Genomic DNA, 17327 nt, shown 5'->3' on the forward strand with positions numbered 1-17327 from the left:
AGCTTAAAAATATTATAAATGTGACTCAACTCGTCTCAACTCAAAAAAAAATTCAAGTTAAATTCGAGTTATAAAATATGACTTGTCAACTCGAAGAACTCGAAATTTTTTACTCGATTCGATTCAATCAAATGCTCGCCCCTAATTACTAATGTGATAATTTTTTTATTTTTTATGATGAAGTGACAATATCTTACAATGACACGTTAATATTACCGTTAATTTTTTAATGACAGGTGACTAAAACAAAAAAAACGTAAGTTCAATTATGTTTTGAAAAAAAAATTGGATGGTTAAAACAAAGCTACATAAATAGTTGGGTGACTAAATATGTAGTTTACCCTAAACTTAATTCATGGTTCGGTTCTATAAATACATAAGAGTAGATTAAATTAATTTGATACATAATTTATTAATTAATTGACGGGGCAAAATGAAAACACATGTCAGGTGGGAAGCGAAATTAATGTTGGATAGACAGTTGCCTGCTAAATAGAGTGTCGGTGGAGATAATCAAATAACATTCCTCTATAAAGTTTTTCCTTTTTTTATATTTTTATGAAGTGACGTGCAAATTTCGTAAATTAAATTATGAATAAAGTAAATTAGAATTTCCATCTTTATTATATACTATTTAAATTAATTGATCAATATAAATTAAAAAATTATATTTCCTACAGCGTTCAGTTTCAGCAACACCATTTTATTCATCAGTAATCATACGACACGTAGTGAATCATGTAGTTGTTAATCATAAAACAATGGGTGTGGTAGTACAAGAGCAAGGCCACGTAGTAAGTCATGTGATAAGATAGAACACCAAATATCATACTTAAACTTTATTTTCTAAAAAAGCATTCTTAACGTTTAGATTAAATTTTATTTTTATATCAATCGCTAAAAGATAATTGAATTACTTTTTTAATGATGATATGATATTACTAATAATGATACGTCAATATTACTGTTAAGATATTAACTATAGGTACCAAAATAAAAATAAATATTAATTATAGTTTAAAAAAATAAAATTTAAATACCAAAAACAAAATAAAAACAACAATTTAAATACTAAACATATAGTTTATCATTCTTTCTTTCACTCAATTGGGCTCATTTATATTTAATTTAAAGGTAAATTATATATTTAGACATCTATTTATTTTCACAAATTTTTTCACACAATTTTAAAATATATATATATCTAATGATATATTTTGATTCTATTTTGTTTATTTATCATTAAAAATAAATAAAATTGTTGATGTATTAACTTTTTATTTTTTATTAATAACATGATATTATCTTATGATGATACATTAACATCATTATTAATTTTTAATAATAAGCTATAAAAAAGCAAAATCATAATGTGATTTTAAAAAAAATAATCAACACAGCACCACAATAATAAGTGATAGATAAATACGCAGTTTACCCTTTATTTAATTTAGTTTAATTACTTTCTTTTTTTAAAAAAAGGAGAAGGTACAGCTGGCGATAGTGACTACTTAGGTGGAAAGTTATTATAATCCACAGAATCTAATATCTATCTTTTTCTTTTTATTGTCATATATTAATTTTTCACGTAATTTTATAATTTTTACAGGATACATAATTAATTGATAAATTAATATTTGGAAAATTAATATTTTTAGTGAAAAACTGAAAAGAACAATAGAAAATAATTTATGTTTAAATTGTTTTTAGAAGAGAATTTTCAAAGGTAGGGGAAATAGGTATAATTGGAAAAGCGGATGTACAGTTCATAGAATTTAACAGCGTACGGAAAAAGCAATGACGGACACACTTTATAAATTAACAGTGTACGGTCAAAAAATACATCTTTCTTTTATTTATTTATATATTTATTTTGATTGATGGGATTTGGAGGGAGTGAGTGAAGTAAAAAATTTCAACTTTTTCGTTGGTTTAAGTTTTGGTGTAATTTTATTGTGCTTCATATTGATTTAAGATGAATTTAATTTAAAATAATATCATATTCAACCTAAAAATTATATTAATTTATACTATTTTTTATTATTAAAAATGTTACATTGTAGGAGTTTAGGACTTCTAATTGAAAATATCATAAAAATAATATTTTCAGTTACAACAAATTATTAATAGAAAATATATTAAAAAATATAAAATATAAAAGAATTAAAAAAAATTCAAGAGAACCACTATCTCCATATTCTAAGTCCATCCATGTTCATGCTCTTTACAAATGCAATACAAGGAATTACTTACCACTCTCCTATTTGCTAAATTCTTTTTGTGATCAGTGAATTTGAAATAATTAATCATAGGAAATTCTTAAATTTTGTTGCTACTGGAAGCTCTCATATAACTTTTCACGTCACCTTATTATTAATAAAGACCTGAAATTTTATGTTAGAATATGAATTATAAAATTTTAAAGATAAAAATATATTATTAATATAAAATAAAAAATATTTAAAATATTCAGGGCATCAGTCCGACCAACCCCTTTAGTCCATCCCAAATAAACAATGATATAATTAAGATTGAACTATGGAGTACATTATTTTAAAGAGAATATTGACACTATTTTAATACTAGCATTATCTTTTAGGCAAGTCCAAGATGCACTTGAAGGGCCCAAGTGCCACATTCTTTTGATCTTCATGCAAGTAACGTTAGTAGTTGCAGTTACTGGTTTACAAAACCCCATCATATTCCCCTCTGATTAAGGCAATTATATCTCTTATTAATCACATCTTTAGTTTCAATCCTCTCCTATAAATAATCACCCACAAATTTCACTCTCTTCATTCATCGTTTTCTAATTCAACTATTACTTGAAAAAATACAATGGCCCTCAGAGATATGTTCCATGTTTTGGTCCTTGTCTGCTGCCTTTTGGCTAGTGTAACATCAGCAGCAAGGCTCGACGATAATCGAGGCCTCGCCGAGTGCTGGAATGCACTGAATGAGATGAAATCATGCACGGATGAGATTGTTATTTTCCTTGTTAACGGCCAAGCTGATATCGATGCCGACTGTTGTCATGCCATCGAGGTTATCACTCGTGATTGTTGGCCTACCCTGCTCACTTCACTTGGTTTCACGTCCGAGGAAGGTAACATTCTTAGAGGCTACTGTGATGTTCCTTCTGCTCTTGCTCCTGCTGCTGTTGCACCTCTTGCTGGCTCCCCGGCTAGTCCGGCGCCCGTACTTTAAAGAAATCGGCATTTGGAACGTTCGGGTTTATATGCATTTAGTTTGGTGTTAGTACGGTGTTTGATGTGTAATGAAATTTGCTTGAATAAAATGAATTAAAAGTTCTCAGTCATGCAGAGTTTTGGTCTCTAATGTTTTAAAGTTTTAGACGTATTCTTTTCTGCTTTGTCTGCCTTGTAAATTGAACATCCGCCGTTAAAATTTCTTATAAACCAATGTGTCAAGCTCAATGGTACCTTGAACACACTCGTTTAGGCTTAATTTAAACTGTAGTTGAATACCCAGATGACCTTTTTTTATCTGATATATGGTCGAAAACGTAACACATATTGTTTAAAGTTCAAGTCAGATCAATATGTAAGGTTGGCCCGAATTATCCAACTATAACTGAATTCAAGCCTCTCGGGTTAATTCATATTGTTAACACGAAATTTAGGACATTACAACACCATTTTCTCATTGCTGCTCGTAAAATCAACATATTATCAATTGACTAAAGTATTGGCAGTCATTGAAAAAAATGCAGTTATTATGATATATTCCAAACTTTCTTTCAGTATTTTATGACAATGCTACATTATGAAATCAAATAGGATATTGGTTCAAAAAAAATTATATGCAAATCAGTTCTCTGAGATAACTTGACCCTTGAAAGGTGTCATACCTACTCATATATAGTGAATTTAAAGAAGCGATGGTGCGTTTACGGGTTCTTTGAAGTAGTCAAGTGTACATGTGCTCATATTATAGTTGAATGTTCATATATATTCACATAAGAGATACATGAATAACATATACAAATTTTTACAAATCTTCAAGATATATGAACATGGGTTCCCTATGATTAATAATAAAAGAGAACAAAATGTAAGTGACATTTGGTCTACAATACCACTAGATCATACATTGCATTAAGATCTAATAAATCACATAAAATCAATTAAGATATGCTCTAATATGAATATTAGAGGGAAAATTTAGACATTCTAAATAATGTGAATATTATAAAAACCTAGATCATAACATCAAAATGTGTCTAATTTTTTAATAAAGTTTTATTCAAATCAATTTGTTCTTAGTATATATTTATATGCTATGATTTCATTATATTAGAAAAATCTTAAAATACTCCATCCTAAATTATTTTTAAATAAAATGTATAAAAATAAAAAAATAAACCACTAAATTGACATAGGAGAAAATCTTTTAAAAATATATTTTATTACTCATATATTTTTTAAAACGATGAGACGTGCCATGTAAAATAAAGCTTAGTTTAATCCATCGTACCTTCTAAAAGGAGTAGCTGATTTGGTTGGATCTTTATACTATATAACACAAATGAATATTATTTTGATAAATAATTGAAGGCGATTTTTAATTTAATTTTTAATTAATAAAATATTTTAAGACTTTCAAAAAGAAATAGTGAAATAATAATTCTATTTTTATCGCCGTCGCCTTGTACTTAGCCATGATCAAAAGTTTTAAAAAGAAAGTATTTTTCCCTTTCCAATTTCTCTCTCTCTTTTTCCCCCCAAACACACACACAAAAACTGATAATAAAAAAAAAACCTAAAAGGAAAGGAATGTTTGCTTCTACCAACATAATATAGCTTCATCATTAACAGCTGTGCTTTTTTATCAAAAGCATGAAGCAGTTAACAAAGAATTATAAACATAGTTTTCCAACATCATATTTTCTTAATTTAATATTGAGCCATGATATACACATAAATTAATCATTTCTTCCTATTCAACAACACTGACGAAAATAAAAATGTCACCTCAGGGTCTGAGCCACCGAAACATAGAAGATAAGATGCGATAGCGAAAGCAAAGTGACGGGCGCCCAGCAATGCGGGCACTGGAAACAAATCGACTGAGCTTGAGCCATGAAGACGAGGGCTAAGAAGACGAAGAAGAGCTGAAAAAGCTTGTGGAGCTCTTTCTTCTGGAGGTCGATGGTTCGTTTCTTTTCAAGGGTCTTCTCGAATTGGAGTTGGATTATGGTGTTTAAGGCTCGCAGAGCAGTTTCTTGGGGATTATTTGGTGAGTTGGCTCGTAGTCCGCCATTGATGACCAAAGGAGTGAGAGATGGAAGCTTTCTAGGGTTTCAAAAATGACTGGAGTAGGTGAGCTTGGTGATCTCAAGGGATTATCTGATGGTGGAGAGAGGGTTTGGTTCATCTCTTTGGGTCTGAAATCTGAATCAGTGATTGCAAAGAGGTTTCATTGGGTGTAATACTGTAAACTTTGGATTCTTAGTTTATTAATGTTGTTCTTCTGACATGTTCTTACACTTAACCCCAAGTTTTTTTATTCATTCAATTCAAGCAGTGACCTGAATTGAATGTTTCTTTTAGATAAAAAGGAATTCAGTTTTTTTTTCTTTTTTATTGGTAATTTAATTTAGGTACACTGTATTTAATCATTTATTTATTTTTAAGTTTTGTTATTATAATCTAGTTATTTTTTTAATATTTACACTTAACATTATATTTTAGTCATTCGTAATTCGAAAATTAATGATGATATTAACGTGTAAACTCATAAAATTTAATATAGTGGCGTGTAATATGTACCACTAAATTTTGTAAGTTTTATGTTAAGGTTATTTCTATGTGCAGGTAACATATTTCTTGGTTCATGATAAGATAACAACATCACTGAAAGAACTAAGTGAGATATCTGGAATATAATAATAATTAAAATTTTTAAAATAATTTCCATTTAAGAGAGAGATATTTAAGTGTCAACTAAAACTTATAACTACCTGTTTTATATATTATTTAAGTGAATATTTAAAGATCAAGAAACCTTAAATAGTAAAATTTATAAATCTATTTATATAACATATTTATGTATATGTTTTAAAAATAAAAATATTTCGACCATTCTTTTACATCTATCAAGATATTTCATTCTTTCAGATTTATTAAAATAAATCTCTCGAGAATATTTATTAAAATAAGTTAAAAACATGAATAATTTAAACTTAATTTTATTTTGATTATATTTAAAGATAGTAACTCATTTTGATGATGTGGAAATGGTATTACCAGGGTAGGAAATGCATGGCATCTCGTATTCAAAATCCTAGAAATCATCAGATCTTGGACTCCGTGGAACAAATTTAAATCAAATAAAAGATTTCAAAACCCGGTATCGAATAAAATCTCCATGAACGTTTCGTGACAGCAAAATGACACTTATAACTTAGAATTTCTCGTAACAGTACAAATAGCTATTAACATTAATGTTCGCGCCCAGCAATCTCTTAGCCTAACCCAAACCTCACCCCATTAATGGGGAAAACATTGAATTTGAAAACTAAACAAAATATAAGAAGAAACAAGCATCATAGTCACTCTCCGACCACAAACATCCTATTAAGAAACAATATGGTTGAGAGATGCATGGAAAATCACCAATTGTCTGCCCACCACCACCATATCCATACCACAATCCCCGTATTGACGATGACACCCGCAGTGGCACCAGAGGTTTAAACTTATAAAAAGTGCAACTTAAATAATACATAAGCTCAAAGTACACCATCCTTCAATAATCCCTGCTTACCATCGAAGCACTTAGAAGCACTTCCTGTGGACAATAGATGGACCAGATTCATCATACTCGCCCTTGGAAATCCACATCTGATGCAACAGGTAAAGAGAGAATATCAGTCTATGGCAATTATCGTAAAGGAAATGGAAAATACATCAAATATGATAAAATATACTTCCACCTGTTGGAAGGTGCTGAGGGATGCCAAAATAGATCCTCCGATCCAGACACTGTACTTTCTCTCTGGTGGTGCAACAACCTTAATCTTCATGCTGCTTGGTGCAAGGGCAGTGATCTCCTTGCTCATACGGTCTGCGATACCAGGGAACATGGTTGATCCACCACTGAGCACGATGTTGCCATAAAGATCCTTCCTGATATCAACATCACACTTCATGATAGAGTTGTAGGTAGTTTCATGGATTCCAGCAGCTTCCATCCCAATGAGTGATGGCTGGAAGAGGACTTCTGGACAACGGAATCTCTCAGCTCCTATAGTAATGACTTGTCCATCAGGTAATTCATAGTTCTTCTCAACAGAAGAGCTGCTCTTGGCAGTCTCCAGTTCCTGCTCATAGTCCAGGGCAACATAAGCTAGCTTCTCCTTCATGTCACGGACAATTTCCCGTTCAGCAGTGGTGGTGAACATGTAACCTCTCTCAGTAAGAATCTTCATCAAAGAATCAGTAAGATCACGACCAGCAAGGTCTAGACGAAGGATGGCATGCGGTAGGGCATAACCTTCATAAATGGGTACAGTGTGAGAGACGCCATCACCAGAATCCAGCACAATACCTGTTCCAATAGGGAGATAATTCAGCGTCATTAGATTTAGATTGATCAGGAGTGATCTATACAAAACCGGTTCAGTAGGTCATACCAGGAAAGATAGATAAAAATATGAAGGAAAAAAATTACAAGGTTTATTTTTAACCAACCTGTTGTACGACCACTGGCATACAAAGAAAGAACAGCCTGGATGGCAACATACATTGCAGGTACATTGAAGGTCTCAAACATGATTTGGGTCATCTTTTCTCTGTTGGCCTTGGGGTTGAGAGGTGCCTCTGTTAGAAGCACAGGATGCTCCTCAGGAGCAACACGAAGCTCATTATAGAATGTATGATGCCAGATCTTTTCCATATCATCCCAATTGCTGACAATACCATGCTCAATTGGATATTTTAAAGTAAGGATGCCTCTTTTAGATTGTGCTTCATCTCCTACATAAGCATCCTTCTGACCCATCCCAACCATGACACCAGTGTGTCGGGGTCGACCAACAATACTGGGAAAGACTGCCCTTGGGGCATCATCACCAGCAAAACCAGCCTACATGGTAAACAATATCAGATCAACTGCAACGAAGTAACACATTTTTCTTAAACAAATAAATAAGAATGGAGATTATAAGTCGGGTCTAAAAATCAACTAACCTTCACCATTCCAGTTCCATTGTCACAGACGAGGGGTTGAATATCCTCACCATCTGCCATCTTTCACTACTACAGACAAGAAACGGAACAGTGAGTACAGCTAAATCAGACGTCAGTCTGAACTCTATATATCTCTCAACTAATCTAAGCAAACCAAATTAAAGTCAAAGACTGGATCCTCTTGGTGAAAAAAGATACACTTCAGTCGACATTCATTCCTTCAAATGCATAATATATTTTTAGCTAGCCAGAAAACTTAAATTTTGCTACCACAATGGGGCAACCAAATCCGGTCAGTTCAAGACATAGTTTTCAGTATCTAATTATGCTTCACTATAGATGGAACACAATTTGAATTAAATCATATAAAGAAATAAAGTTCAAGATCAGAGCCTTTACTTAACCACAAAGAGATCTTGGAAAAGCATTCAATATTCGCGATGAAAACATTAATCAGTACAGAATGGAAGCAGATCAAGATCAAATAAAGCGGAAAAGGAAATAAATTTCCATAAGATTTGTACATCGCAAAATGTATTGAAGCAGATCAAGCAAAGTGAAGATCCAGAAAGAGAGAGCAAATCAGAACAAGCTAAATCGAAAAGAAATCCACTCTCTACAACACTCCAGAAACTTCCAGAGAGCTAGATCTCAGTACCATTATAGTCAAAACATCACAAAGAAATCCAAAAATAGGCACATTACAAGTGAAAACAGAGAAACGTTAACACATTTACCTGAATAAGGAAAGAGCGAAGGAGAAGTTCGAGAAAGAGTGGAAGACCGGCGACGCTTCGATTGTTGGTCACTTTCAGTAGAGGAAATTGGAGAGAAGAAGAGGAAGGAAAGGGTTATTTATATGGAGAGATTGTTGGGAAGGTTTTGAAATGCAAATGAAATTCGAGGGAAATTGAAAAGAAAGTTGAAATTTAAGGGGGAATCATTTGCACCACCAAGTTAATAAGATAGGCTGACCTGGCTTTGTCTGATAGCCTGACAATAAGATATTCTTACAAGAATTTTCTAGCAACATGACTGAAAAAATATTTTAGAAAAAAATATAAAAATATGGTCGATTTGTTAATAAGATAAGGATACTTTTACTTTGCGGTAGTTTAATTTAAGATGATTTTTTATTTAAAATTTTATTTTTTCAATCTAAAAAATTATATAATTTATAATATTTTAGATTGTAATTTTAAAAGTTTTATTGCAGTAAATTTGAGATTTACAGTCGAAAAATAACAAAATTTATAATAATTCTGATTACAATCGAAAATGTTATGAATAAGATAATATTTTATATTTCAACTTAAAATGTTATGCTATCTAATCTTAAAAAAACTCTTTTAATTAGATTTTTGGTTGCATTCTATTTATATCATTTTTAACCTTATATCAATACGTTGTAATTCAGATTCTCTCGTAAACTAAATGATATAACAAAATTAATCTTCATTGTAGTATTTTCTTAAACAATATAAATAAATAACTTTTTTATTTTATAAGTAAATTATATAATGAATCTTCAATTTAATCTGGTTAAGTAATTGCTTGCTCATCTGATAAACTAGCCGATTAAACGCATTAATATGGTGAGTACTTTTATTCTCAATGTATACTAAATATTTGTTATAAGCTTATTTTTTTTTCAAGTTGATTGAGTGATTTTGGAGCATAAATATCCTTCATTTTTGTCTTAATTATGATAGGCATTTTTTTCCATTTAGCACATTCTACTTGATTGTAAGAGCAAGATCCAACTACATTATGTAGCGTGCTTGTAATTTTCTTCTACGTAAGCTTTATTATTAAAAGATTTTACTTGGTACTTTACTCGTACATGTTTTATCATTTGATCTCAATCTGAAATATTACACATTTTATCTAAACTTGACACATTGCGTTCTAATAAAATCGATGATAGAAAAGTAGAAATAGAATAGAAGAAAAAACCAAACAGAAGAAGAAAAATAAAAATAAAATATATGAATCAAACGATTTTAACGGTTAAAAAAATGTGTGTTATCTTTAAAAGTCTCGAATTCGAGCATGCCATCAGTAAAGGTGTTTGAGTACTTACTGTCAAATGATTGATAGTCTTTCTAATATATATTACTTTATAATTATCTCTTACTAATTAAAATAACAGAAGAATAAAAAAAACTTAGATAAAATATTTTTTTTATCTTAACCTCGAATTAAACTTCACTTTTGAGCCTCTTCTTCAATTTAAAAACTCAACCTTATATAACAATATCAAAATTTACCAGATTCATATATTTTAATCGATCCCTATTACTACACAAATAAAATTTCATTATACAAACCAATAACAGACCTCAACACTGTACTTTCTTCATCCCGTTAATTTTATCTCAGATCGGTTAAAGCACAAAGTTTTAGGAGTCAAATTTAACAAGATATTAAGTTATATAAAGGGTAAACTATGCAAACAGATCCTTTTATTTAGGGTGTGATCAACTTTGGTCACCAATTGAAAAATTAAAGGTAATTTGTCTCTTACATTATCGGTCCGTTTTTTTTAAATTCATATGCTATTAATTTCCGTTAATCCCCTTTTGTTTAAGTCCATAACATGGTTAAGGGACTAAAATTGAACGGGAGTTATCGGCTGATGGACTAAAATCGAATGGATCAATAATGTTAGGGACCATTTCCCCTTAATTTTTAAATTGGTGACAAAAGTCGTCAAACCGAAAACATAGGGGACTATTCGCATAGTTTACCCTAATATAAAATGAGGTAAATGATAAAATTATCTTCTAAAAATGATTGGTAGATTTAACATATTTGTTTTGATAAGTGGCTGATCTAAAAATTTAAGAATGTGGTCTAAATTTTAATATTTTTTTCTTAGAAATAATGAGTATGCAATTTTTTCCTTTAATTAAACTAAATTTAATTATTTTTTTTTCAAAATAATGGAGATGCACTTAGCCCCTAGAGGCTTAGTGAATATGCCCTTGGTTTTGATAGGTGTAAAAGAACGAGATATATAAGAGTAAATAAGAAAATATTAAATATTTGTTGACTTTTCTAATAGGAAATTTAAATGAGACAATTTAAATATGCAAAAGAGACAAATTAAATAGAAAAAATATTTCTTTTGAAAGAATAAAAAGTATTTTTATCATTATTTCAACTTAAAATTTCTTAAAATTCTAATATTTCTTAAGGTCAAAACTCCACATTTCCCTTCTATCTACCGTCATTGATACCAATCATATTTGATGATGCGGTATAAATGATGTGCACCACCTTTCCTCTTAGTAATAATCAATGGTAGATTCAAAAATTTAAATATGAGTTTAAAATTTTTATTTTTCTTTTTTTTAATAAAATGGGTATGTTTTTTTCTCATTTCTTTAATATATTGAACTATATTTAATAACGTATCTAAAATAATAAGTATGCATTCATCCTTTTATATAATCAAATGCATCCGCTCCTGATAACGACTTTCTTCTCTTTTCTGAGTTAAAGCTTTGTTAAGTGGAAAAACATAAGAATAGAAGAAGATGATGGAAAAAAGTAAAAATGAAAATAAAATTTTGAACGTATTTGGTAAGAAAGAAAAATGAAACGAAAGGAAATGAGAAAAATGATCATTTTCTATCATTTATGAGTAAATACGAATCACTCAAATTTTATAGAAAATGTGAAGAAAGATATAAGTAGTTCAAATTATGTATTTTTCAAGACTTAACCTTTCTTTTCTCCCATTTTTCAACCATAACAAACAATAAGTATTTAGTACATAAATTATTAGTTTTATTTTATTTTAGTATCTAAATTTTCATTTGTTTCAAAATTATACTCAGCATTTACTTTTTGTTTCGTTTTGGTACATCGCCGTTAAAAACTTAGCGGAACGGTTAAAGACACTTTTTATGAGTAAATTACACCATTCATCACTCAACTATCTTCTCACTCCTATTTTGGTTACTGAAATTTATTTATTTATTTTTAATTTAATACCTTAACTTTCAAATTACTCCTAATATAATCACTCTAACTTTCAAAATTATTATTTTTTATTTTAATTATATATTCAATAAAATAATAATAAAAATATCATTTCACAAAAATTATCAATAAAATAAATTATAGTGATTAAAACATGAGCAATTTGAAAGTTGAGTAGTTAACTTGAAAAGTTTTAAACTTTAGTGACCAAAATAGGAGGGAAAAGATATTTAAGGGATGAATGATTTAATTTATCCATAAAAATGAAACAAAAAGTTAATGTTTGGTATGATTTTGAAACAAATGAAAGTTTAGGTACTAAAATGTAACAAAAATGATAATTTAAATACTAAATGTGTAATTTACCCTAAAAATATAATGACATTTTTTATTAATAAAAAATGAAATTAAATAAAGATATATGATAAACATTCCTTAACTTTTACCTTTTTTTCCCACAATCACTTTCTAATCTAACCATAAGTCTATAAATCTGTGATCATTTTCTAATTAATTAATCCAAATAAATATTACTCTCTAGAATCAATCGTTTTTAAGAATCTATATCCATAAGAACTTATCAAGTTACCTCAATGGTTAAAATAAATATTGTTTTAAACTATTCAAAAAGAAAAAAATATATATCCATAAAATTCTTGTAATATGAGTTATATTGCTCAATTAACTCTTTCCCCCGATAAATTCGAGGTGAATACAAGGTAGTATATGTTCAAAAACTCTCAATCGTTTACAACTAATGATTATACCCTGAATACGTAATGCTCGATCTCAAAACCTTAAAGAATAACAATAAATCTTTAACTAATAAGGTAATTTGATTCGTGCGCTCAATTAACTCTTATTTCTAGTGTTTGGTACATATTGCATCTGTTATTTATTTTGCAGTTCGCACAAAGGTAGTCATAAAAGGTACAGCTTAAAAATGGATCATAATGTCTACCTTTAGGCCCCATTAACTTGCATGTGCTAACACGTGCCAACTACAATCACCTCTCTTTACATTTGTCAATCAAAGTTGGCACCTAAAATCATTCATTCTAAATCACGGAAGACAATGAGGATATAATAATCAATCAAGCTTGCCTACTAACTTATATATTATTAAAGTTTGCCCGTATGGCCTATGCCATGTTGTAAAGAGACATTTCTTCCACATATATCAGGAAAGGCAAAAAAGGGACTTTAGTGGCACTCCACTCCTTTGAAATTTATTCAATTGTTTTTATATTTTTGTAGAGCATTTTGCAATACATCTGCTCCACACACTGGGATTTGGATTTAAAATAGGGTTTGAGATTTCTGCAATTCAAAACATTTGGACTGCAAAGGTGTTTTTTAATCTGATTCTAGTGTTTCTTTCAAGTGGTGTCGAAGTTTTTTTAAAATAATTTAAGGTGATTATAAGTTAATATTTGTTTAAATTTTTTCTTAACTTATTGACAACATACACATAAATCTTGTAGACGTAATTACTCGAGTCCGAATCTTTTAAGGAGAACAACTTTGAAAGATTCTCATAGGGATAGATAAGAGAACATGACTTTGGAAGATTCTCATAGGGAAAATTTAATATACATGACAAACACATACTTGTATCATACGCTCGGACGTAAAACCAAATATAATAGGTTCATGTACCAAATTAAGCCTGTAAGGATGTCTGGATGTATCCTTTGGAGAACAGCGGGCATAATTATTCAAAAAAAAAAATTTGACTCCGACTCCGAACACATACCTATATCTTAATCTCACCTGAGTTCATGTAACTTCGTCTGTCTTTACAACGATGGAAACTAATTTGGTAAACAATGTAGTTTATGTAGCCTAATGGCTAGAGGATTTATCTGTGTCTTTCCTCTTTGCACCTCAATGGTTCCCTTGTTATCTATTATATGGCATAATATCAGTATATCACCATGAGTTTTTTTTAAGCATAAGATGTATTTTGCAGTTAAAGAAAATCAGATCAGCATGAGAAGGGTCCAAAACAATGTAAATTTTAAAAGATTTGATAAATTTAATGATGGTCATCATGATCCTATGAGTAATCATTATGATCCTAAACTTCATACTAATACGAAAGGTCATTATAAAATCTCTTTGTTAAGACTTAAGAGAATGCTATTGACTTCTTCTACTTCTTTTCGAGCGATCTTCATCTTCATAATTCATAAACTAGACAATATTAACCGTTTGTAATTCCAACATTAGTTTTCCCCTCCCAAATTTAAAGAGGGAAACCTTCTATAATCCCTATAACCCGAGTATTTCTATCGACAATAATTTTAGTCGAACTGAACTTGAACAAGTATAAGATATACTAATATCATACAAAAGTTTGATTCTTCTCAGGAATACATCTAAATTATTATTTAAATTTGAGTACTACAATATGTATATATACTGAACTTTCAAAAAATTTAACTATATTATCCGAATTTGAGTACTATAATATATATATATATATATATATATATATATATATATATATATATCGATTAGGATCTATTTATATAATGTACTCGATCTACCGCTGAAACTAGGCAAATCAAATGGAGGCGGCCGGGTTTGTGTGTGGTTATTAGTCAGCTCCCTCTTTGGAATGGTTCAATTTCCACCTATTAATACTGTCGCTGATTCTGATTTGAAAGTTTATATTAGTGGATTCACCTTCATCGTGCATTGGTTTTGTGCTTTTTGATTATTGGTTGGAAGATACCATAATATTTTTTTATTTTACCTGCGTCTCCATATGGAATTCTATTTTCCCTTTACATTTCAAACAAAGTAGATTCCCATTCATGTGTTTATAGTAAATTTTTGTTGGATTTGCTTTACATGGTGTCATCTCAACTATTTTCTAATGATCGCTTATTTTTTAAATTAATCATTAATATCTTATTTATTTTTTGATTAATTGAGATTAAATTTTGTAGAGGCCTACTATGAGGACAAACTTTCTATTCCAATTTGCTCCATTCGTAAGTCTCAGAGTTCAAATCCCATACTTTATTTAAGGAATCTGCTGTATTATTCCACTAAACCAACTTGTTGTTAGTACAATTGTTTCATTTTAATAATACTATATTCTAGTGCTTAATTGTCAGTAATCGCTTAATTATGAACATAATCCAAGTATGATTCCATCGCAAAAGTCAACTTGTTTATATGAAAATAAAAAATATGATTTTTTAACCATCTAATTACATGTAAATATTAAAATGAATCAATCACACAATATTCATCCCTCAAGCATATTTGAGAAGCACTGTATTATTTATTTTATCAACAGTTTCCATAAGAAGCATAGGGAATGGATAAAGATTTCGGTCTGTTGAAGGTAAAGTGTGAGACTTGGGTAGTTGTTAGTTGTTTATTTTTTTTAATTTTAATGAAAAGTCGCACATAATTATTTTGTAGAGAAAAAAATTGAACCGAAGATGATACAAATAGGGAGATAATCTAAAAGATTCATTTCTTCAGTCTTGACTGAGAGATTTTCTAATGATTGTTAGTATCGATATCAGACCTAGGATCATAATTGTTCCTCATAATTAGATTGATAGTTGAATAGATATGATCAACTGATAGTAGATTTGACTATGACAGAGCACGTGAACCTGATAGAGATCTTATCATGGAAAGATGACCAGTTAGAAGATATAAAATTTCAAAGTTTGTGGTGGACGAACGGTCTTCAAAAACCTCTTCTTATTTCGGAGACTTTAGTTATCAAAAAAATGTTTGTGGAGTAAATATGGAGAAAATATACACAATCTAATTCAATTAATTTATATAACTATTATTAAAAATTACCTTCAATAAACATTAAGTTTAAATATCTAAATACTTATTATATCTACAACATTTTTTCTTACAACCTAGTAAAAAATAAAAAATAAAGCCTAGTAGTAGCAGATTTCAAACTGTGCACAAATTTACAGCTTAACTATACACTTCTTTTCATATCGTATTCTGAACTAAGCTAGTTCACCTATAGTCATGTATCAAACCTTCAGATTCAACCGGTGCTATGGTCACAACAGTTTCCTGCGCCGGAGGAAGTCGCAACGAGCTAGCCCGGTGGCTACGGTCGACAATCTTCCCGCAAGTTTCGTCAAGGCAGTGCCTGCACTTGGGGCAAGACGAGTGCGAACTCAGCCACTTATCGATGCACCCGACATGGAATCGGTGGTTGCAAATTGGAAGAATCAGCACACGGTCTCCGTGTTTGAAATCCGATAGGCATATGACACACTCCGAGTCCAAGCCAGGCAGGTTCAAGTCAGCTGAGTAATTTACCGTTGGAAAAGACTTGAAGGCTTTTCGCTTGATCCCGCTATTTGCCGATTGGGCTGGAGTGTCCGAGGCTACTAAACTTGAGCAACTTAACGCACACCTAATGATGGAATTGAGTCCTAAACATAAAATTAGAGCGCATACGAGGACCGACAAAACCAGAACGATGCTTGCATCGAAGCCGTTGATTCTGGTGGAAGCATCCGAAGAGTTGTCTCTGTTTCCCGGGTTTGCGGTAGTCGGTGTCGGAAAAGATGGGGCATGCATCAGCAGCAACCTTCTAGAGTGGAATTCTTCAAGCAAACCTTGAAGAAGCTGTGTGGATATGAAATTGTAAACGAACATAGTTTGGCAAAGCTTAGTTTTGAGTTTAGAGCAGGTAATTCGTTTTAGGTAGTTGAAGTGGGGCTTTAATATATAGACAGAGACATGAGCGTACACATGATTTTATTTTAAGGGAACAAATTTTTAATATTTTAAAAGAAAAAGGACTTATAAAATTTTAAAAATAGAAATAAATTATTAATAAAAAATGCAATATATTATAATTTAAAATCTTCAGAGACAACTTTGAAGTGTTCCAACCATCTGTCAGTTCTTATATGCACAGACGTAAAGATTTAAATGACCGTTAGCTGAATTTTGAAATGGTAACTGCCTTAACTCTCATAGTGAAAACATATAATAATACAATTTTAAGGTTCTGTTTAGTGATTTCCGTCACTATCACATTTTAAATTCCACTTAACATTACATATTCTTTATGATAATAAATTATAGATGACTATGTTGCGAGTGTTTAAG

At 30.4% G+C, this 17327-nt stretch overlaps 3 protein-coding genes across 6 annotated transcripts in view; 1 reads left to right on the forward strand and 2 right to left on the reverse strand.

Moving 5' to 3' along the window:
* LOC120132438 (actin-7) overlaps nt 1-9069 on the reverse strand; it is a 31417-nt gene extending 22348 nt beyond the window's left edge. Inside the window, exons 1-5 of one of the 4 annotated variants that reach the window (XM_039149196.1) lie at nt 8951-9069; nt 8214-8282; nt 7716-8109; nt 6959-7572; nt 6786-6866 (exon numbers count right to left, since the gene is read on the reverse strand). In XM_039149196.1, the coding sequence (XP_039005127.1) occupies nt 6801-6866; nt 6959-7572; nt 7716-8109; nt 8214-8273 (1134 nt within the window). In that variant the 5' untranslated portion in view covers nt 8274-8282; nt 8951-9069 and the 3' untranslated portion in view covers nt 6786-6800. Of the gene's footprint in view, nt 1-6422; nt 6867-6958; nt 7573-7715; nt 8110-8213; nt 8283-8950 lie in introns of those variants that run through there. The other 3 variants (XM_039149197.1, XM_039149195.1, XM_039149198.1) reach the window with 3 other exon arrangements.
* LOC120132410 (egg cell-secreted protein 1.2-like) lies at nt 2839-5452 on the forward strand. The gene is made up of 2 exons (XM_039149172.1): nt 2839-3198; nt 5276-5452. Exons 1-2 carry the CDS (start codon nt 2839-2841, stop codon nt 5450-5452), a joined length of 537 nt encoding a protein of 178 aa, XP_039005103.1.
* Nucleotides 9070-16214: 7145 nt separating the features above from the next.
* LOC120132426 (RING-H2 finger protein ATL78-like) lies at nt 16215-16884 on the reverse strand. The gene has a single exon (XM_039149186.1). The coding sequence runs from the start codon at nt 16866-16868 to the stop codon at nt 16215-16217; it is 654 nt and encodes a 217-aa protein (XP_039005117.1). The 5' UTR covers nt 16869-16884.
* Between the last annotated feature and the right edge of the window lie 443 nt (nt 16885-17327).

Source organism: Hibiscus syriacus, unplaced genomic scaffold, assembly GCF_006381635.1.
Source record: "Hibiscus syriacus cultivar Baekdansim isolate YM2019G1 unplaced genomic scaffold, ASM638163v2 tig00110562_pilon, whole genome shotgun sequence".
Classification (NCBI taxonomy): domain Eukaryota; kingdom Viridiplantae; phylum Streptophyta; class Magnoliopsida; order Malvales; family Malvaceae; genus Hibiscus; species Hibiscus syriacus.

What these genes read in the sequence shown, in the direction of transcription:
- LOC120132410 (XM_039149172.1), top strand. Translation starts at nt 2,839, where the DNA reads ATGGCCCTCAGAGATATGTTCCATGTTTTGGTCCTTGTCTGCTGCCTT. An exon ending in CCCCGGCTAGTCCGGCGCCC is followed by an intron (nt 3,199 to 5,275) that starts GTACTTTAAAGA and finishes GTTGGCTCGTAG; the next exon opens with TCCGCCATTGATGACCAAAG.
- LOC120132426 (XM_039149186.1), bottom strand. Translation starts at nt 16,868, where the DNA reads ATGTTCGTTTACAATTTCATATCCACACAGCTTCTTCAAGGTTTGCTT.